General features: G+C 63.0%; 1 protein-coding gene across 1 annotated transcript in view; it reads left to right on the top strand.

Moving 5' to 3' along the window:
- SND1 (staphylococcal nuclease and tudor domain containing 1) overlaps positions 1 to 21562 on the top strand; it is a gene marked incomplete at its 5' end in the record, with an annotated part of 277106 nt that overhangs the window by 162598 nt on the left and 92946 nt on the right. The window contains one exon of the mRNA XM_089777623.1: positions 5339 to 5411. Within this exon, the coding sequence (XP_089633749.1) occupies positions 5339 to 5411 (73 nt within the window). The remainder of the gene's footprint in view (positions 1 to 5338; positions 5412 to 21562) is intronic.

The raw sequence follows: 21562 nt of genomic DNA, 5'->3' as shown, positions 1-21562 counted from the left end.
GCCAGGGGAGGTCTATAAGGGCCACGTGACGCCCTCTGTCTGGTCTTCAGTTCAGCTCCTGATCCCAGATGCTGCCTCGCAGGGAACAACTCGCCGGGAAGAACCGTGGACCCATCCTGACATGGGCTGTAACCAGAGACTTGTAAGACAGCAGTGATAACATCCCTGCTAAGAGCCGGCATCGAGAACTGGTTTCCCGTCTGCAGGCCTGTGGCTGCGGGTAGCACCTGCGGTTGTGACACAACGTCCGTCCTCCGGGAGATTGAACCCCGCTTGGCCTCGCTTCGCAGTGTGGGGGGCGCCCCGCTGGGCCGTGCGGAGTCCCGCTTGCTTCACGGGCCGCTGCAGCGAGAGGCTGACCCCCAGCAGCCTGAATACGCTCCTGCTCCGCTCGGAACCCCTGGAAATAAACGTGGCATTTGCTGACCGAAAAGGACAGAGCTGTCCGGGGAAAGAGCCGTTGCAGGCTGTAATAAATGTGTCACCCTTCGACCTGCCGCCGGTGCTCAGGGACCTTTCCATTCCGGTGAGTGTGCCTGGGGTATTGCTGGCTGCCTGCCTGTCCAGCAAGCCAGACGAGCCTCCAGTTCCACGTGAACTTCAGCCGCCTTCGCTCCGGCTTCTCCAGCAGCCATGAGGCAAGACCTGCGCCGGGGCGGTAGGTGAGCCGCCAGAGCGCCTGGGGGGTGGGCAGCGTGTGCTCCGCAGCGCCGGCCGCCGTGCTCTCAGCCGCTCTTACGGGTCCTTGGAGTGCCCTTGGGCCTGGAGAGAAGGTCCGGGCGGGCGATCACAGGAGTCTCATCTGGCCTTGGGATTGATGAGACGAATCGTTTTCAGTGATGAGGGTTTTAAGTCCATGTGGGCCGCTTCGTAGAACCAGGGAAGCATTGGGCTGGAATGCACTTTGAGAGGCCAGCTACGTTCAGACCCTGCTCAGAGCCATGTGTCCGGCCTGTTCATAGAACCATAGAGCTGGAAGAGACCTCAGAAGGTCAAGTCCAGCCCCCTGCTCTAGGCAGGACCAATCCCAACTAAATCAACCCGGCCAGGGCTTTGTCAAGCCGAGACTTAAACACCTCTAGGGATGGAGACTCCACTTCCCTAGGGAACCCATCCCAGTGCTTCACCACTCTCCTAGTGAAATAGTTTTTCCTAATATCCAACCTGGACCTCTCCCACCACAACTTGAGCCCATTGCTCCTTGTTCTGCATCTGTCACTACTGAGAACAGCCTCTCTCCATCCTCTGTGGAACCTCCCTTCAGGAAGTTGAAGGCTGCTCTCAAATCCCCCCTCACTCTTCACTTCTGCAGACTAAACAGACCCAACTCCCTCAGCTGCTCCTCATAGGTCATATGCTCCAGCCCCCTAATCATTTTGGTTGCCCTCTGCTGGACCCTCTCCAATGCGTCCACATCCTTTTTGTAGTGGGCCTAGAACTGGACACAGTACTCCAGATGCGGCCTCACCAGAGCCGAATAAAGGGGAATGATGACATCTCTGGATCTGCTGGCAACGCTCCTCTTAATGCAACCTAATATGCCATTAGCCTTCTTGGCTACAAGGGCTCCCTGTTGACTCATATCCAGCTTCTCATCCACTGTAACCCCCAGGTCCTTTTCTGCAGAACTACTACTTAGCCAGTCGGTCCTCAGCCTGTACCAATGCTTGGGATTCTTCCGTCCCAAGTGCAGGACTCTACACTAGTCTTTGTTGAACCTCATCAGATTTCTTGTGGCCCAATCCTCCAATTTGTCTAAGTCACTCTGGACCCTATCCCTGCCCTCCAGCGTATCTACCTCTCCCCCCAGCTTAGTGTCATCCGCAAACTTGCTGAGGGTGCAATCCATCCCCTCAGCCAGGTCATTAATAAAGATATTGAACAAAACCGGTCCTAGAACTGAACCTTGGGGCACGCCGCTAGAAACCGACCGCCAGCCTGACATCGAGCCGTTGATCACTACCCGCTGGGCCCGGCCTTCTAGCCATCTTTCTATCCATCTTACCGTCCATTTATCCAATCCACATTCCCTTAACTTGCTGGTAAGAATATTGTGGGAGACTTTATCAAAAGCCTTGCTAAAGTCAAGGTCTATCACATCCACTGACTTCCCCATGTCCACAGAGCCAGTTACTTCATCATAGAAGCTAATCAGATTGGTCAAGCACGACTAGCCCTTTGTGAATCCATGCTGACTATTCCTGATCACTTTCCCCTCTTCCAACTGCCTCCAAATGGATTCCTTAAGGATCCCTTCCGTGATTTTTCCAGGACCTCTCTTGGGCAGTGTTGTCTGCCGGCCGCAGTGTCGCACGCTGCAAGAGTCCTCGGTGCTAGGCAGGACGACGTGAAACGCCCACTGGTCGCTGCCGTGCCCCCAGGATCCGCGTTCCTGGGGCGGCGAGGAACCCGCGGGCAGGGTCGCAGGGGTACCGCTGGGCCGTACCGACACAGATCAGTACTCTGTCAGCGCCAGCTGTCCCAGCCAATGCGGCGCTGACCTAAGCCCTTGGCGTGAGCCAGTCTCTCGGCAGCACCTCCGGGCAGCTGGGTAGGCAGCCCTCGAGCCTGGTGCCGACCGTCCATGCTGACGCGTAGCCCTCCCATGGCACCGAAGATGGGCGTGCTGGTCCCACAAGGGCCCTGGTTCCCAGGAGACCTGGTTGTTTCCGAGAGCCTGGAGACGTCGCTCCTCCGTAGCGAATACCAGCAACGCGAGCGGTGCCGCGTGCTGCCTCCCCCCGAGAGCGGCTCCCCTCTGCAGCCAGGCGCTGCTCGGGGCACCCCGCACCCACCCGTTAGACACGACGGGGCCGAAAGCCACCTGAGCAGCCCGCAGATTGGCCGGGAGACTCGGCCTGGCTTCCACCGTGGGAACCAGCCCCCAGATCTCCCCCAGGAGGTGCCCGCAGCTGCCCGTGTGACAAGCCAGGCCCGGGGGCATGCGCTGCCCCAGCCTGGCTTGGAACAGCCTGGAGATCAAGGACTCGTGAAACGGGCGGAGAAATGCTGGAGCCCCAGCCTGGCAGCAGAGAGCCTGCTCTGCCCCGCCGGGCGCTGCTGGAAGGAGAGAAGCAGGTTCCTCGCCCTGTGCCACACCTGAGGTCCCTGGAGACACGTCCCCCTCTCATGCCCTGCCCTCCTCCCCTCTGCCTCGGCCCTGAGACCTGGGCTTGGCAGTGGACGGCGGGACTGCGCTTGTGGCGCCCGAGGGAGGAGCGTGTGTGGGCGCCGCTGCGGAAGAGCTCGGGTCCCGCATGCAGGGACGCGTGTGTGCCCAGAGTGGGGTGCCCACGCCCCAAGGAACCTCACTGCGCTGCACAGGGTGAGCACCCCGCCCCCCCCCCCGGCGTCCCAGCGGTGCCCCTTCCAGAGCTGCGTTTGACTTTTCCTTCCATAGGGCTCTGTGGGGCATGTGCCCGGGGCTCATGTCCGATGTGGGCACGGAACGGGCCAGGGCAGCCTCCAGGCTGCTGGGTGTCCGGTGCCCGCCGGGCGATGTTACTGCGCGGCAGTCTGGCACGCCACCGTGTGCCTCGTCCGTCGGCCAGAAGCGAAGTTCTTGCACTTGGCCGCGCTGCCTTTCATCGGGCTGACCCCAGACCAGTCCCCCGTTTCTCAAGGCCACTTGCATTTCTAACCCTGCCCTCAACGTGCTTGCAAGCCCGCCCCCGCCGGCGTGTGGTGTCAGCGGTGCCGTCCACTACCCAGTCAGTAATACAAATGGGGACTCGTTCCAGGACCTGGGCTGGGCCCTGCGTGGCTATTAAACGCTTTATCGGCAAGCGAGCCGGGCCAGCCCCGCGGAGCTCTGCATTGTCAGGGCTCTCCCTGGCAGACCCCACTCTCTGCGTGGCAGAGAGCCATTGCCGGCCCCTCTTAGAACGCGAGCGCTGTCCTAGCTGTGCGCCCGCCGCCTGGGGGATTTCCCCCAGGCGCTGAGGAGGACGGTCCAAGGGAAGGGTCGAAGGCCTGACTCCGCTCAGCCTGCCCCCCAGCTCCTGCCCCCGCCGGGGTGGCCGCGTCGCCGGGAAAGCGGATGGGAGTGGTTTGACGCAGTTTATCCTTGAGCAGGGGACAGGCCGCGCCTAAGGCCCCCGGCGCGTATGACGCGTTTGTGCTGTTGGCGGTAGGGGCCTTGTGTGGCAGCTTTCCTCTGGCCCGCTCTGAGAGTGTCCCAGGACTCAGGCGCCGGGTCTTTACCCGGCACCCCCAGCCCCACAAGACTTGCCCCACAGAGGAAGGCCTTGTCTCTGGGCGGGCGCGTTCGGATGCTGAAACTCTCCCGCTGCGCGTTGATGAAATGGATGGCTGCAGTGCCCCTCGGGCCTGGCGGGGGTGCCTCACGCAGCCCTCGGGGGGGGGGGGGTGGAGGACTGGCTGCTGGAGGGAGTCGGGCCAACCTGGCCTGGAAGGAACGGGAGCCCTGGCTGAATCGGGCCTGCCGGGAGCCTGCATCTCCTGCTTGCAGATAAAAGCTGGCGCCCTGCGGGCCCGTCCCTGCCCGCGGTAGGCCCATGTTGCGGTGTCGTGCAGCAGGGGACTGGGCTGGGACCCTTGTTGTTTCCCATGAGTGGCTGGGAGTCCCGGTCGCAGACAGCACCCCGACGTGCAAGGCGCTGTACGCACCCTGGCCTGTGGCTTGTTCTGGCCTGGCTCCGGCTGGATAGTGGGGTCTTATTTGAGGGTCAGAGACTCCCATGGCGGGAGGGGCGGGGACTTGCATTGTCCGGGTGCCGCAGAGCCCCGAGACCAGTGGGCGAGTCCCCAGCCCCGTGGCAAGAAGGTGGCATATGGGAGCGGAGGGGCTGCCCTGGCGTCTCTTCTCTCCCTGTTAAAACGCTCTCCTAGTTCAGGCTTCAGCTGGAACGGGCCACGGGGCCGCCTGCCCATTCTGTGGCCTTTGCTAAGTGTTGAACAGCTGCTGTGGGCGGCCTTGCTGTGTTCCGGCGGCTTCTCTGCTCTGCCGGGAGGAGCCCGTTCCCATCCCTGCCGGCCGCGGGCGCAGCGTTTCGTCCGTGCGACAGCGCGGGGAGAGGCGCCTGTTCCCTTGGATTCTCCCCGGGGCGTCCTTCCTGTTGGTGCTTCCCTGCAAGTGGGGAACAAAGCCCTCTACGTTGGGAATGTGCAGCAATGTTCCCTCTGCTCCGGGACCTGCTCGGCTCAGGTGTGCCGCTGAATCCCAGTAGTGGGGAGTGTCAGGCTAAGGAGCGCGTCTGGGCTCCCCTTGTGCGCGCTGCCGCCCGGCGCTGCTGGCAGAGCCTCCCTTGCCTTGCCTTGCCTTGCCTTGCCTTGCCTTGCCTTGCCGCGCTGACGAGTGTCTTGGTGTCCCCCACAGGGCGATCAAGAACGGCAAAGGATTGCACAGCAAGAAGGAGGTGCCCATTCACCGAGTGGCGGATATCTCTGGGGTAAGGCTCAGCAGATGGCTAGCTGTGGGGAGTGCCGTGGGCCCCGAGACGGGAGGGGAGCTCGCAACGGCGCTGGGGGGGGGCAACGTGACACGTGGCTGTGGCAGGGGGTTGACCGGAGGCCGGCGTGTCAGGCGGCGGGACGGCCCACGCCCTGCCCTCGGTCAGGCCTGGTGTCCACGTGTGGGGTGTGGCTGCTCCCTCGCTGGCCGGCTCGCTCTGGCTGCCCCGGTCGCAGGCCCTTCCCCGTTGTATGGACGGGGGGCAGGTCGGCACCGCAAGGGCCGGTCTCCGGCAGCGCTTGTAGGGGGCTGAGGGGCAGAGCCTGGCCTCACTCGGCAGGGAGCCCTCTTGATTTTAAAGCCCCACTTGGTCTTTGGAATTCCCTCGCCTGCCGCAAGCGCCCGTTCCCGGCTCCGCTCGGTGCACGGTGGCCCGGGGGGAGGAGGGGCCAGCAGAGCGCAGGCGGCGGCACCGAAGCTTTTCCCGTAGCTCCCCTCGGCGCCCCGTGGCCTGAGAACAGGCGGGATCTGCGCAAGCTCCCTGCCGCCCGGGGCAGAGTGCGCGTCAGGCCAAGCTGTCGCCCTGGGAATGGCCCTGCCCTGTCACCGGCCTGGGGCTGGGCCCTGCTTTCGGGGTGTCTCCGCGGTAACCGCACAGTGGAGTCGGGAGCCCCCAGGAGCCATCGGCCACCCTGCTGGCCAGGGGAGGGTTATAGAAGAACAGAGTCCCAGGGCTGCAGAGACCTTAGGAGTCACCGGGTCCAGCCCCTGCCCACAGCAGGACCAACCCAACTCCATCAACCCGGCCAGGGCTTGGTCAAGCCGGGACTTAACCACCCCTAGGGATGGAGACTCCACCCCCTCCCCGGGGAACCCAGCCCAGCGCCTCCCACCCGCCTAGGGAAAGAGTTTTTCATAATCTCCAACCTGCAACGTCCCCACTGCAACCTGAGCCCATCGCTCCTCGTTCTGCCACCTGCCCCACTGAGACCAGCCTCTCGCCAGCCTCTTTGGACCCCCCGGCAGGGAGTTGCCGGCTGCTCTCAACCCCCCTCACTCTGCTCTTCACAGGCTAAACAAGCCCAAATCCCTCAGCCTCTCCTCTAGGTCCTGTGCTCCAGAATCGTTTTGGTTGCCTCTGCTGGCCCCTCTCCAACGCGTCCACATCCCTTCTGTGGTGGGGGGCCCAGAACTGGACACAATGCTCCAGATGTGGCCTCCCCAGTGCCGAGTAAAGGGGACTAATCGCTTCTCTAGCTCTGCTGGCCACGCTCCTCCCAATGCAGCCCAATGGGCCGCTGGCTGCTTGGCTACCGGGCGCCCTGTTGACTCAGCTCCAGCGTCTCACCTGCTGGAGTCCCCAGGCCCTTCCCCGCGGAACGGCTGCCTAGCCCGTCGCGCCCCAGCCCGGAGCAGGCTGGGATTTGCTGGGAGCCGGAGCCCCGTTCTCCCTCCAGCGCTGCGGTTCGCAGGGAGGAGCCGGCCTGAGCTCGCCTGCTGAAGAGCGGCATGCAGTCAGCCTGCCCCGTGGCACCCTGGGGCGGCCGGGCCCCGCCACGGCCATCTGCAGCCGCCCCCTGCCAGCCAGAGCTCAGGAACACGCAGGGGCTGGTGGGGACGCACCGGCAGGGGCCTCTGGGTTGATGTTAACTTAATGTTAACAAATCTCCGGACCGGATGGCATTCATCCAAGGGTTCTAAAAACTCAAATGGGAAATTGCTGAGCTATTATCTGTGGTTTGTAACCTATCCTTTAAATCGGCTTCCGTACCTAATGACTGGAAGGTAGCCAACGTGACACCAATATTTAAAAAGGGCTCTAGATGCGATCCTGGCAATTACAGACCGGTAAGTCTAACTTCAGTACTGGGCAAATTAGTAGAAACAATAGTAAAGAATAAAATTGTGAAGCATGTAGAAGAGCATAATTTGTTGGACAAAAGTCAACATGGCTTCTGTAAAGGGAAATCCTGTCTTACTAATCCATTAGAGTTCTTTGAAGGGGTTAACAAACATGCAGACAAGGGGGATCCAGTAGATATAGTATACTTGGCTTTTCAAAAAGCCTTTGACAAGGTCCCTCACCAAAGGCTCTTGTGTAAATTACATGGCCATGGGATAAGAGGGAAGGTCCTTTCTTGGATTGCGAACTGGTTAAAAGACAGGAAACAAAGGGTAGGAATAAATGGTAAATGTTCAGATTGGAGAGGGGTAACTAGTGGTGTCCCCCAAGGGTCAGTCCTGGGACCAATCCTTTTCAACTTATTCATAAATGAACTGGAGAAAGGGGTAAGCAGTGAGGTAGTAAAGTTTGCAGATGATACCAAACTGTTTGGGATAGTCAAGACAGAAGCAGACTGTGAGGGACTCCAAGAAGATCTCACCAAACTGAGTGATTGGGCAGCAAAATGGCAAATGAAATGTAATGTGAATAAGTGTAAAGTAATGCACATCGGGAAAAATAACCCCAACTATACGTACAGTATGATGGGGGCTAATTTGGCTACGACAAATCAGGAAAGAGATCTTGGAGTTATCGTGGACAGTTCTCTGAAAACTTCCACACAGCGTGCAGCGACGGTCAGAAAGGCAAATAGGATGCTAGGAATTATTGGGAAAGGGATAGAAAATAAGACCTGGAACATCTTACTGCCCCTGTATAAAACTATGGTACGCCCACATCTTGAATACTGTGTACAGATGTGGTCTCCTCACCTCAAAAAAGATATTTTGGCCTTGGAAAGGGTTCAGAAAAGGGCAACTAAAATGATGAGGGGTTTGGAACGGGTCCCATATGAGGAGAGGTTAAAGCGACTGGGACTTTTCAGTTTAGAAAAGAGGCGACTGAGGGGGGATATGATAGAGGTCTATAAAATCATGAGTGGTGTGGAGAGGGCCGATAAAGAAAAGTTATGTATTAGTTCCCTAAATAGAAGAACTAGAGGACACCAAATGAAATGAATGGGTAGCAGGTTTAAAACGAATAAAAGAAAGTTCTTCTTCACACAGCGCGTAGTCAACCTGTGGAACTCCTTGCCGGAGGAGGCTGTGAAGGCTAGGACTATAATAGAGTTTAACAGAAGCTAGATAAATTCATGGAGGTTAGGTCCATAAAAGGCTATTAGCCAGGGGATAAAATGGTGTCCCTGGCCTCTGTCTGTCAGACGCTGGAGAGGGATGGCAGGAGACAAATCACTTGATCATTGTCTTCGGTCCACCCCCTCTGGGGCACCTGGTGCTGGCCACTGTCGGCAGACAGGCTACTGGGCTAGATGGACCTTTGGTCTGACCCAGTCCGGCCGTTCTTATGGGCCAGCCCGCTTCCGCCTCGCTGCGACCATGTTGCTCCCGGCAGCCGGGCACGGGGCTGCCATGCTGGAGTGGAACCACCTTCCCTGCCAGTGTGTCATTGAAGTCCCCGGCAGGGGAGTCCCTGGAATGCAATGGCTGTGGGCACAAGGGGCACCCGTCTCATGGTCTGATCCTTCAGGGGTGCTGCCCAGGCCTGTGGTCCCTTGAAGGCTTCCCCTCCCTGCCCCCCAAGCCTGCCCACGGGGGGCGTGGGGAGGAGCCGATGTGGAGCTGGTCGTGTTGGCTGAGGCAGAGGGGCCCGGTGCCTCTCGAGGGGTGCACGGCCGCGTGTCCCTGCGCAGCCTGCCCCGACTCGGCGCTCACTGAGGCGTCCCACGGCCGCCGCGGCGCTTGGGGCTGCTGCGTTTTCATGTTGTGACAAATGCTCATTGATTCCTTTGGGCCCGGGAGCAACCTCCACTGACAGTCACAACCCCCCACCCGCCTGGAGAGGCCGGCGTTTCGCTCCAGCGGGCGGCTGGGTTTGTCCTTGCTGTGGCTCCGCTGCGGCTGCTGAACTCCCGTGTGCCCCTCCCGAGCAGGGCGCATTAGTGGCTCGCTTGCCCTGCGTGATCACCGGGTGCCCCCTCCCCTCTCCTCCCACCCCTCACTGCGATCCTCCGCGCGCCCGCATGATCACTGGGTGTCCGTGTGCGGCGGGGGGCCCCTCCCCTCCCCTCCTGCCCATCACCGCGATCCTCCGCGCACCCGCATGATCACCGGGTGTCCGTGTGCGGCGGGGGGCCCCTCCCCTCCCCTCCCGCCCATCACCGCGATCCTCGGCGCGCCTGCCGCTGGAGGGGGAAGCACGCAGCCGCGGGGAGCAGAGAAGAGCTGGCCCCACAAATAAAGCAGGGTCATACATCACCGCGTGCGCCGCGTTGTTCAGCTTTTTAAATCTTTAATAGTTTTTCTTAAATTGATCCCGCTCTTAGTTAGCGGGGTGGCAGCGGTGGCTGGGCGTGATGGATGTTCGCGTGGGCCGAGCTGACAGCGGGCGCCCGACGGCTGCCAAACGAGTTTAATGTGACTTTGCATCTGCCCGCTCCTCTGGCTGTGCAGCCCCACGCCCAGCGGGGCGGCCCACGGAGACCCCCCAGGACGCCCGTTGGGCCCGCGGGGAAGCGTTCTCTGCCGGGTGCAGCTGCATGGCCTGGGCTGGCCCCCGCCTTGGGGACCGGTCCCCATTAGCCGGGGGGCTGCAGGGAGCGCCTGCCCCTTGCCGCGCAGCGTTCTCCCCGGGCCGAGGCAAGGGGAGGCGGGGCTGGCTCACTGCCGTAGTGGAGAGGGCACCAGCATGTTTCCCTTCTCCCTCGGTTCACCTCTTCCCCTCCCCCCCGGGGGGGAATTGCCAAGAAATGAAACTTGGCACTTGGAGCAAGCGGCTCCTTCCCGGGCCGGCCCCCCGGCAGACCCTGGGCGGCGCGCCGGGGTGGCAGGCAGCTGCAGCGTTATGTAACCGGGCCCCTCCCTGCCGCCCGCCCGCAAACCGGCAGGTGGGTCAAAGCCAGGGCAGCGCCCCCGCCCTCTGCCGCCCCGACCCTGCGCGACGCTCCAGTCCCCCCTCCCCGTTAACTTGCCTGCAGGAAACTGGGGGCACGGGAACCCTCCCTGTTCCGCTTGTCCACGCACCATGGGACGGGCTGTCGCTACACCGCGAGGGCGTCAAGCTGTCCTCGTGTGTGGTGTCTGCTGCCCCGCTGTACAGGCCGCCGGAGCCGTCTCCGTGCCCCGGGCTGTGGCTGGAGGGGCCCCCACATCCGAGCACCTGCTGGCTCCCAGCAAAGCCCAGGCAGCCCCCTCGCCTCCCCGCAGCCTGGCAGGGGCGGCGGCTGAAGATGGCACAGGGGAGGAACTAGCCCGTTTGCCCCCAGTGCTGCCTGTGAGTGGGGTCGTTTCAAGGGGGGCTGGTGGCGTGGTTGGGGTGGGTCTGCGGGTGTTGCTGGGTCGGGGCTCCCCCCGCCTCCGCAGTGCGTCCTTTCCCAGGGCAGGGCGGGGCGGGGCAGAGGTGGGAGCGATGGTGCTGTGGCCTGCAGATCCGGGTGGCGCGGGGCCCTTGCTGCGAGCGGGGAGGCCGTGGGGGGAGGGGAGCCCTGCTCGTTAGCACGGGGGGGACAGCCCCTCCCGCTCCGTCCTGTTGGAGCAGCGCCATGGCCCCAGGGGTCCCGGCCCAGAGCGGCTCCGGTTCCTGCCCAGCCCGGGAGGCTGGGGGCGAGAGGCCGGCACAGGGTCCCTCACCTTGCTGTCTCCTGCCACCCTTGAGTTCTCCTCGGCCCCTGCCGTGGCTGCGCTCTGAGCCACCTGCTGTCACCGCTCCTCGCTGGGCACGTGCTGTCTCCAGAGAGCCCTGCTGCGGGGCCCGTGTCCCCTGGCGCCCTGTCGTAGCGCCCCCCCCCCCCCCCCATTGCCAGCCTTTTTAGTTTTGCACTCGGGCCTGCAGCCTGCCCCTGCGAGCGCTGTCCTGGGAGCCCTGCGGCCGGGGGGGGGGGGTACAACCCCCGCCTCTTCCCAGTTATCCTGGGTAACAGGCGCGTGCCTTGGGGGAGTGGTGACTAGTGGTGAGGCCAGGCTCTTGGTCCAGAGCTGGGTGCAGATGCTGCCCTTTAACCTGGCCAAACGCCCGGGGCACACCCGGCCCACAGCACGCTGGCCCTCGTACAGGCTGGGGCGTTTGGGGCCACGGCGTGTAAGCAGCCGGACAGTGGCCCGGGGCTGAGCGCCGGGGGCCTGAGCGGGGTACGGGCAGAGCAGTTCTCCGCAGGTTTGGCGGTGATGGGCCGGCTGCTGGACCCGCCTTCAGTGTCAGCGGCTGCTCTGTTGGAGCAGGCTCAGAACGGGCCGCAAAGCCGGCCTGCCAGTCCGACTCGGGGGCTCTACCCCAGGCGGATCATGGACTGCCAGGGCCGGCAGAGCCCTCCGGAGGCACCGAGCCCAGCCCCCTGCCCAAAGCAGGACCAGCCCCCACTCAGCCTTCCCGGCCAGGGCTTGGCCACGCTGGGACTTAAACACCCCTAGGGATGGAGACTCCACCCCCTCCCCAGGGAACCCAGCCCAGCGCCTCCCCCCGCCTAGGGAAATGGTTTGTCCTGATATCCAACCTGGACCCCCCCCACTGCAACTTGAGCCCATCGCTGCTCGTTCTGCCCCCAGCCTCTCGCCAGCCTCTCTGGATCCCCCCTTCCGGGAGCGGCCAGGCCTGGGAAGCCGTGGCCGGCAGGACGCTAGCGCAGGGTCAGTCTCTGGGATGATGGGACTGATGGGCCGGTGCTGCTGGGGGTGGGTTAGGGTAGGTGGTGACGCTCGCGGTGGCCAGAGGGGCCCGTCTCCTGGTGGAGCAGGCCGGGCGGTTCAGGTCTCTGCTCTGTGGCTCCTCCCTTGTGCTGCCGAGTGGAAGTGCTGCGGAGCTGGTATCGGTTTCCATGGTGCTGTGGAAGCGCCCTTTGTGGCTGTCACTTCTAGCATGGGGCGAGCCAGCACGGCTGTACCGCGGGAGGCAGCTGGTTCCCGCGGCCTGGTTCTGCGGCCTCCTCTCCGCTAGCGGGCGCTGTCGGCGTACGCGCTGCGCTGTCCGGCCTGTGCTTCGTCCCGCGTCATGTGGCCAACCCCGTCCTCCTGGAGCGGCGCTCAGCAGGCAGAACACAAATATCTCCTCCCATCACAGGGGCTTGGTGTGACGGACCGGGCCATGTCTGGGCACAGCTGAGGGCGCCGCTCAGGGCGAATTGCTCGAATCCGGGGCTACTTACAGCTCCCAGACTGGTGACCTCTCCAAACAGGCCACAAACCAGTCTCACAGAGCGCTTCAGCTGCCTGCCTGAAGCCTCCCGAGCAAAACCCCTCTGACACCCCAGCAATATCCGTGCCCCAGATGGCCCCGGGCCTATACACGGGTGGGGGGTCCTAGCACCCAATCCCACCTACCCCCAACAAGTTCTGTCCAGTTCCAAGAAACCAGCCACAGATCCCTGGTCAATTTACCCTCTGGACCTTACCCACAAATCACGCTGGGCCAATCCTTTAGCATCGAACATCTAAAGGTTTATTACTAAAAGAAAGGAAAACCTGAGTGTGAGGTTGCTAAAGGATAGTACGTTACATGCACCGAATCTCCCAGTTCTCGCTGCAGGCTCTAGCAGAGATGTTACAGCTGCTGGTTTAAAAGTTCTTGGTGCACATCCTATGCCAGGATGCGTCCACGGTTCTTCCCAGCTCGAGATTCCCTGCGAGGCCGCATCTGGGGTCAGGAGCAGATCTGAAGACACAATGGAGGATGCCACATGGCATCTTTACACCTCCTTTCCCGTCTCTTCTTGGCTGCAGCAGGTCACCTGGCCAGCGGCCTGTCCCTGTGTCCCCTGCTGGTAGCCCCTAGGTATCAGTCCCTAGGTGTGTCCTTGGCCTATAGAGGGCTGTTGTTCCATAGCAGCTTGCTCATTAGCATGTCCATAGGCTGAGCTTTGCCCACTGCTCAACCACATACAGAGAAACATGCAGTATCCACACAGAATACATGCTTATACCTTCACACACAGACATTACACAGTCACACGAATAGCGCACACAGAATCAGTAGACAGTGAGCTTCTATTTGACACCTCACATGGCCCCCTTTGTACCACTTTTGGGGCCAAACTCCCCCCCCCCCCGCCCATGGGTGCAGCAGTGATCTGGCTGCTTCCCTAAAATCCAGTAACGTGACACATGGAAAGGCACCTTCGAGCCGAACCGATGTGTTGGGGCTCTTGTGGGTGGAGCCGAGGCCTCCGAGGAGTTGGGGCGGGTTCCAGAGGCAGGGGTGTGTCCAAGGACGACAAAGGCGACAGGGCGTGTGTGTGCGGGAGGCGAATCCGGTCAGGGTGCAGGTGGCTCGTTGCCAGCAGTGCTGTGGAGACGGGTATCGGGAGCGGGGGGTGGGCGCAGGTTAACCACTTACCAGCCGTAGCCCTAAGCTGACCGTGTTGGATTGGTGAACGAATTCTGGTTCCGTGCTCTCCCGTTGTGATCGGGGGCTGACGTTCTTTGGCAGGCTGGCTGCTTTTAAATCCATCCCTCAGTGGCCAGGCAGGTGTCCCCTCCGGGTGTCTGGCGTGTGTCCTTTGCCGAGGGATGATGGCTGAGATCACGTTAACGGCTGTGCAGGGGGATGAGCCCCGCTGCTGTGGCTGCTGTGCTCAGACCTGGGGTGGTGTCGCTTGTATGGGGGTGTGGACAGAGCTGGCAGGGGGTGTGGCGGGGCAGGTGTCTGGGGGAGGGTGTCTGAGGTGTGGGGTGTGGCTGCTGGGGAGTATTTGCGTTAGGTGCGGGGTGTCTGTAGACGAGGACCGGCCCGTGTCCCGTTCCTGAGAGCGGGAGGGAACGTGTTGCAGAGCGGGCTGTGGATTGTCAGTGGAGCTGGGGGTGACGGCCGGGGGGCCTGTCCCGAAGCAGGTGACTCGTCTGGCTCTGTCAGTCGTTTCCCCACTTCCCTGCGGGGGCGCTGGCGCTTGACGAATGCCCGCGCGAGGCCCTGGCGCTGTTTGTCTGCGGGGCTGGCGCGGATCCGGCTGTATCTCGGCCTGGCTGCAGACAAGGGATCGCGTGAGGGCCCTGGACGGAAGCCAGAGGCATGCAGGTAGGAAGAGCGGTCGGTAGGGTTCTGGGAGAGGGTGGTGGTTGTGTCTAAGACGTGGCTCTCCTGGGTGGCCGGGTCCAGGCTGAGGGTGATGGTGGGAGGCAGTTGTTGAAATCCCCGTGGAATTCTTCCAGGGCCTCTGCCAGGCTTGAGTCTCCGCTGCAGAAGTGGGGGTCTGCAAAAGCAACCCCCAACCTGATCTCTCCAGGCTTTGGTCTGAAACTTCCCCCCGAAACCCTGAACACCTCGATGTTGGGGATAAAATAATCCACTGCCGCCATCGGGTGCTTGTGAACCCACAAACGGGGTGGGCTCTTGAAACCAGCCCCAGGGGCACCCCAGGCTGCCCATCCCCCATGACCATGCCAGCCTCCTTCCCACGGGCCCAGCTGACGTGGACGTTGTCAATGTAGCACAAGCTGCGGAAACGTTCGAGCTCAGACGCTGGCACATTGGGGGGCCCTGTGGGTGCCCATGGCCGTGCTGCTGCCTTGAAGGGATAAGTTGTCCCCAGATGGGAAAGGCTTGTGGCTGAGGACGGTCCCATAGCTCAGCTGTGCCGGGGCAGCCTCGGGGACACTGTTCCTGGCAGCCCCTCGTCTGTCCTGTGGGGAGCGTGGGTGGAGGAGCTGCTGCGTCCCTGGGGCCAGGCCGGTGTGTTCAGGGAGACGACCGCCGCTCTGTGGTTTCCTCGCAAGCAGGTGGTGTCTCGAAGGGAGCTCGGGGTGCTGGTAGCACACGGCCTGGGGAGAGTCAGCCGGGCCGCATGACCCTGCTGGAAGGGGGCCAGTGCCTGAGCCGGGGGGCGTCCAGGGCTCCAGATCGTGGGGAGCAGATGATGCTCCGACTGGGTGTATCCTAGGGAGTGTCCGGATTTGGTCCCAGGCTGTTGCCGGGAGTTTCTTGAGTGGGTGGGGTCGTTCCTTCTGGTATTCCCCCGTGGCTCAGAGGGGCGTAGCCTGTGGAATGGAGCATTGGTGAGTTGTTGGCAGGTCACCTGGGGGGTGGAGGCCACGAACCACCGAGGGTGCTTCCCCGTGGCACCCCCAAAGTAGACTCCAGGAGAGGAGCTCTCTGACCGAAGAATCAGTCGGCTGGCCGGGTTCCTGAATTTCGAGCCTCAATCTCGGGGCCCCACGTGTGGCCTTCCCTCAGGACCAGGTGCAGCTCCGGCCACGTTCGGCCTTTCTACCGGGAATGGTGAGCGCCTTGCATTCGGGCCAGGGCCTTTTCCTGCCGGCTCTCTGCCCCAGACCCCTCCTGTGACGGGACGTGCGTTCGTGTGCGGCAGCCCCAGGCCTTTTACTTGGGGGAGACTTCGGCTAGTCCAGAAATCCACCCGCTCGTTAATCTCCGTGGCTGAGCGAATGGGGGGAGAACTCGAACCTGGATCACTCCGTGTGTCTGTGCTGGCTGCCCCCCCCGGGTGCGCTCCAGAGGGTGCAGGTAGCGGTGGCGGCCTGGCCCATGGCTCTGTCCAGTCACGCCGCTGGCTCCCGGGCTCGGGGTGACGCTGGGTGGGCAGGGCGACCCTGCAGCCTTCCCTGGGTGTTGCTGGCAGCCCCTGCCGTGGAACGGCCGTCTTCCCTTCCTGGGGTTCTTGCAGATGTTGCTCGTGTCCCTTCCGCACCCGCCCTCCTTCTCCACGGTCCGAGTCTCCGGCAGCCGGGAGCTGAGGGCGGGGGGGCACACGGAGCCCCTAGGCCACGCCAGGGAGGTGCCACGCAAGGGCTTGCTAGAGGCGCCCCCGCGGGTACTGCAAGGGGAAAGCCTTCGGCCCTAGCGCACATGGCGAGCCCGGCCCCTGCTGTGGAGCAGCCGCAAGCACACGTGGAGCAGGCAGCTGCCTTCCCTTGCTGCCAGGGCGAAGAGACAGGCCACTCCCTCCTGCTGTGCTCTTCCAGGCTCAGTTAGGGCAGGGGAGGGGAACCTCGGGGCCAGATCGGCCCCTGAGCACTGGGGAGCCCACACCGTCTACGAGCCTGGGCCCCTAGGCTGTGGGGTGGGAGGGGAACGTGGGGAGGGTCTTTCCCCTGCTCAGCCGGGTGCCACGGCAGGGAGAGTTTGGGGTTTTTTTGGCTTCTCACTTGTGTGCGGCCCCCAACTGATTTTTCCGTGGGCCAGTGGCCCCTGGCCCAGACAAGGTCCCTGCCCTGCTGTCGGCTTGGCTGAATCAGGCGTCTCAGCAGCGAGGGGGCACGGAAGCTGGCGCTCTCCCTGTTTGCGTGTCAGGGGAACGAAGCCGGCCGTGCTGGGGCAGACGATGGCCTGTCTCCTCGCCCGGCACCCTGGCTGCCCACAGCAGCCAGGGCAGGTGCCCCAGGGGGAGCGATCCCACCCCCAGCTTCCGGCAGCTGGCGTAGGGACTCGCAGAGCCCAGGCTGTCCCTGCTAAGCCCTGCAGGGGAGCGACTGGCCAGTTGTTTTCCCGGCGCCCTCCCACGCGGTGCGAATCTGCGCAGCCTCGCTCCTGAAAGCCAGGCCACGAACGCCTCTTGCATCGGCCCGGCGGCCTCCCACCACTGCCTGTGATCCGCCCCGTCTCTGCCCCGCCAGCCGCTGGCTCCGGGGGCGGGTTGCCGGAGACCTGGCTGGAGGTCGGAGCATAGCCCAGCTGAGAGAGGGGCGGGAAGTCGCGCGCGGTGCCTGCCTGCACACCCGGAGCAGCCTGCCGGGCGCAGGGAGCCGGCAGAGAGGAAGAAAGAAAGCGTTAGCGGGACGGGCTAGGGCTAACGTGGGCCAGGAGGACAGCCCTTCGCGCGCCGTGGGGCTGGGTCCCGGGAGAGGACCCCCCGGCTCTGGCGGGGGGCAGCCGCCAGCCCCCGGAGCCAGTTCAGAGCGAGCGCCTCGGCCCTGCGGGGAGGAGCACGTTCCGGGGCTGCACGGCGCCGTGTTCGTCACTGCCCCTTGACAGCTCCACTTAGCAGCTGCAAATTAGACTTCCGCTCGTTAAGCGCAGGCAGGTGATGCGACAGACTTCCCAGCCGCTGTCCCCGCAGCGCTGCCTCTTAGTGCTGCCGCCTGCCAAGGGCCCCCTCGGCCCCCCTCCGGCCGCGGTTTGTCGTCTCGCTGGCTGGCGTGCGGGTCCGTCCCCCGCGCTCGGGGGAGGCCGTGCTGTCCCTCCCCTCCCCTGCAATTTACTAAATAATGTAGCTGCTGTAGGACAAATGCGTGTTGGCTCGCCTCTCCCGCGGAGCGCCGGGCAGCTGCGTGTCTCTTTCCTCGCTGGGTCTACGCGGCGATCCCCTTCCCAGCCGGTGGGCACGTGAACACGGTGGCACGGGGAGCTGGCGTGGGCGGGCCGGCCGGGAGAGGCTGGGGGTGCACCTGGAGGCCTGTTGGAGGAACGGTTTGTGTCCGTGGCTCGCTGCTCCCCGCCCCGTGACTGGAGGGGGCTTGTTCCCGCGCTGCCCGGAAGCGTCCCCCTGTGCTACGGTGCAGGCTGGCTCTGGGCCCACTGGACAGGTGGGAAAGCTGGTCCCAGCCCCTGCGCGGCCACGCGCCATGGAGCCTGCAGCGAGCCACTGTTCCTCCAGCCCTGTGGCCCCAGCCCATGCCCATGCCTGGGCTCTTGGTGGCTCTGCGTGTTCCACGTGGCTCTGGGAGCCATGCTCCAGTGGCCGGCCTGCTGGTGGGCGGTGAGCAAGGCAGAACCCAGGAGCAGGTCCGGGTCCCGGCAGTGCGCAGTGGCCGCACTGGACCTGGCGAGGTCGCCTTGTCCAGCCCCCCGTCTGGGGCAGCACCCAACGGCCCCGGACGCCCCCCAGCCCCGGATGCCCGACCCCTGGAGGCGGTCCCTCTTCTGGCACTAGCAGTTCCCACACCTCACCCAAGTGCGAGTCGTGTTGTGAGCACTGCGTGGGACGCGTTCTACGCGCAGACAGCAGGCGTCCCATGCTCTCTGGCTCAGAGAGGGCGAGGGGGGCCCGGGCCCGCCCTCACTCACGGGCCCCAGCCCAGGGCCGTAAGGACACGGATCCTCTGCGATCCGGTCCAGCTGACGGGGGCGTAAAGCCGAAACGCGCCAGCCCGCCAACCCCTCCTGGTTGCGCCCTGGGCTGCTTCCTCTCCCCCTTCTGCCTCTGCAGGTCTGCCCTCTGGGGCAGGGACTTCGGGAGCCCTAGTCGTCGCGCCCCCCCTCCTCCTCCACGCCTCTCTGGCCCGGGGCCTTGAGGCTCACCTCCCCCCTGGGTTGTCAGGATGCCTCCTGGGCGGGTGCCGGTCAGGGGCTCCGGCTCCTCCGATCTGCATCAGTTTCTAGGTGCCCTCGCGGGTCCCGGCGCCCTTTCCGAACGTGCTGCTCCCTGTCCGTTAGCGCCTGCAGCGCCCAGCGGAGAAGGAACGGGACTTTGGGAGCCGTGCGACCGGAAGCTTTGGGGCGGGAGTCGTAATCTGTCACTTGGGTGTCCGCCTGCTGCCCCGCTGGCGCCCTGCCACTCTCCACTTGTCATTCCGCACTCGGGCTCAGCGCGCCTGTCTCTCCCCCGCGGGCGGGGCGGGAGCCTGCTTTGTGCTCGCGGCGCCGCGCGGATTTACGGGCCTTCTTGAGCGTGTTTGAACACTGCTGCTTATTGTAGCTGTTGGTGGCAGCTGGCTCGCGCTCGCCGGTTGCAGGCTTGTGCCCCTACATCTGCTTGCCTGAGCTGCTGCAGCCACGCTCCTGGGCGAAGCGGGGAATGGCGGGGTGCCCCTAAGCCCCCCCTCGGCTGGGGGGGTAGCTGGCAAGTTGAGCTCACTGCGGGACTCTTCCCTCCCTGGCAGCGAGCTCCCTTTGTCTGCAAGCGAATCCAATCGTGGCTGCGTAGTGATTACCTCTAATTAGTAGCCTTCATTAGCAGCTTCTCTGTTAGAATTGCATATGTTAAACCTAAGTGGTTAATAGGTGGGTAATGAATTTTTTCCCTTTGCTTGCAGATTGTGGTTACATGTGTTGTATTAACTTCATGACTGCCCAGCTGTTAAATAAGTTTTCGGTCACGTGTGTTGGGGCTGGCACCGGTGACAGCAAAGGCGCCTCCTGGCCAAGGGCAATGCGGAGGCCCCGTGGTGTAGGGTCGTGGTCTCCAAAGCAGATTTCCTGGGGATGCCTTGTTCTGTGGGGCGGGCGCAGGCAGTCTGAGTCTGAGGAGCCAGTGTCTGGCTGGCAGAATAAAATGCCAGTTGTGTTCACCCCACCGGAATTCCTTCACCTTTTCCTCCTCCTCAAACCAAAACCGGGAGACACGTGGTGGGGGTGGAGCCGAGCGGCCGGCGCGGCGGTCGGCAAAGCCCTTTCGAAATGAAAATGCCGATTGGAAGGGACCCGTCTGGATCTCTGGCCGTGGGCTTCGATCCCAGCGGTTTGCTAAGCGTGACCCGCAGTTGGGACTCTCTGGGTGCCCCCGCCGTGCGTGTTTGGACGAACGGCTGGTCAGCTGACAGGCTTGTGCCCAGCGCTAGGGGCTGCACGTGAAACTCGGAGAGGCAGAGTCAGCTTGTGTCTGGTCTGTGGCGTGGTTGATTTCCCAGGCAGCGGAGGGAGCTCGGCGTCGGTGCTAGGGATGCAATAGTGCAGTCGATTAACGAAGAAGCACAAGGCTACAGACTGCACGCATCCTACCCCCGCTGCGGCGCTGCATTTCAAGTGCAGTAGGAGCCGGGCGGGCAGGCAGCCTGGCTCAGTCCTGGTTCTTGCCGGGTCCGGGAGCTCAGACACTGCCACGCCGCCACTGTTGCCTCCAGTTCTGGGCCCCCCGCTACAGAAAGGATGTGGACGCATTGGAGAAGGTGGGGGGGTATAGTGGGGGCTTGTCTGCTCTGTGACCCGGGCCCCCTGCGCTGGGATGGGAGATTCTCACCGACTCTCCCAAATGTGGATTAACCCAGACACCCAGGCTCAGCTCCCAGGGAGAGACAAAGGGAGGGGGGCGCCTGGCTGGGGGCAGGGCTGGAAGAGAGTTTTAGTTTGTCAGGAATCATGGAGGAAGCAGCCTAAGCAAGGGGCTGGGATTTAGGGGCCCAGGCTCCCCCATCTCAAGGGGGCTGAGGCATCCTAGCCCAGCTCTGTGACCAGATTCCACCTGTGCTGGGCTGTACCTTGGAGAAGCAATAAAGTCCCTCTGTTCTACTGGCTGGGGGAGTCTGTCCGTGCCATTACGGGGTGCAGGAGTCGGGGGACCCCGACGCACCGCCACAGGGGGCAACCAAAATAATAGGAGACTGGAGCACTTGGCCTATGGGGAGGGGCTGAGGGATTTGGGCTTGTTCAGTCTGCAGAAGAGCAGAGCGAGGGGGGATTTGAGAGCAGCCGGCAACTCCCTGAAGGGGGATCCAAAGAGGCTGGCGAGAGGCTGGTCCCAGTGGGGGCAGAACGAGGAGCAATGGGCTCAAGTTGCAGTGGGGGGGGGGTATGTCTACACGACAGCGCTATTTCGAATTAACTTAATTTGAAATAACGCATCTAGACACAAAAACTATTTCGAAATAGCACATCCACACTGAGTGGACCCTGAACCGAAGTTAAGGCTGGCCGGAACCAGTGCCGGCAGGGCATCAGGCTAGGACTTAGCGTGTGGGGCTAACTGAGCTCCGTGCTAAAAGGAACCTGACCCCCACCCCGGACAGACAGTTCTCAGGGTTCCCCGCTTGCTTGTCTGCCTCGATGAGGGACAGCAAAGCAGTCCTGGCTTGGAGTGCCCTGAGTGCCCACACGCGGCACACCACAGCACTCGGCCACATGGAGCCGGAGCTGCCCCTGGGCACGCCAGTGCGTCTCGTGGGGTCGTTGCCATCAGCCTGGCTGCACTTCCTGCAGGCTGCCATCCATGGGGTCCATCGGGGGCTGTCAGGATCCAGGAGGCCCTGTGGGAGAGTATCCACCCCAAAAAGCCCTCAGAGCCTCCCCGGTCCCCCCCACTGGGGGCTCGTGCCCCATTCCTCCCTCACGTCCTTCCACTTCCTCTCCCTAGCCCCCTTCCTGATGTCAAATAAAAGACACGTAAGTTCAAAAATAGAAACTGGGTTTATTGAACAAAACTGGAGGGGGAGGGGGGATGAACATCTGGGGAGACTGGGAAAAGGAGATGGGAGGGGGAAGAGAGAGGGTGGGAGAGGGGAGGGGGAAACCTGGGAGGAGGGAGCTGGAAGGGGGAAGCCAGGGGAAGAAGGGGGAGGGGAAGCTCAGGGCTCAGGGTTGGGGGGGTCTTGCTG

Source organism: Pelodiscus sinensis, chromosome 1 (assembly GCF_052426305.1).
Source record: "Pelodiscus sinensis isolate ZL-2025 chromosome 1, ASM5242630v1, whole genome shotgun sequence".
Taxonomy (NCBI): domain Eukaryota; kingdom Metazoa; phylum Chordata; order Testudines; family Trionychidae; genus Pelodiscus; species Pelodiscus sinensis.
The sequence above is the reverse complement of the archived record's forward strand: the minus strand, read 5'-3'. Positions and strand labels throughout refer to the sequence as shown.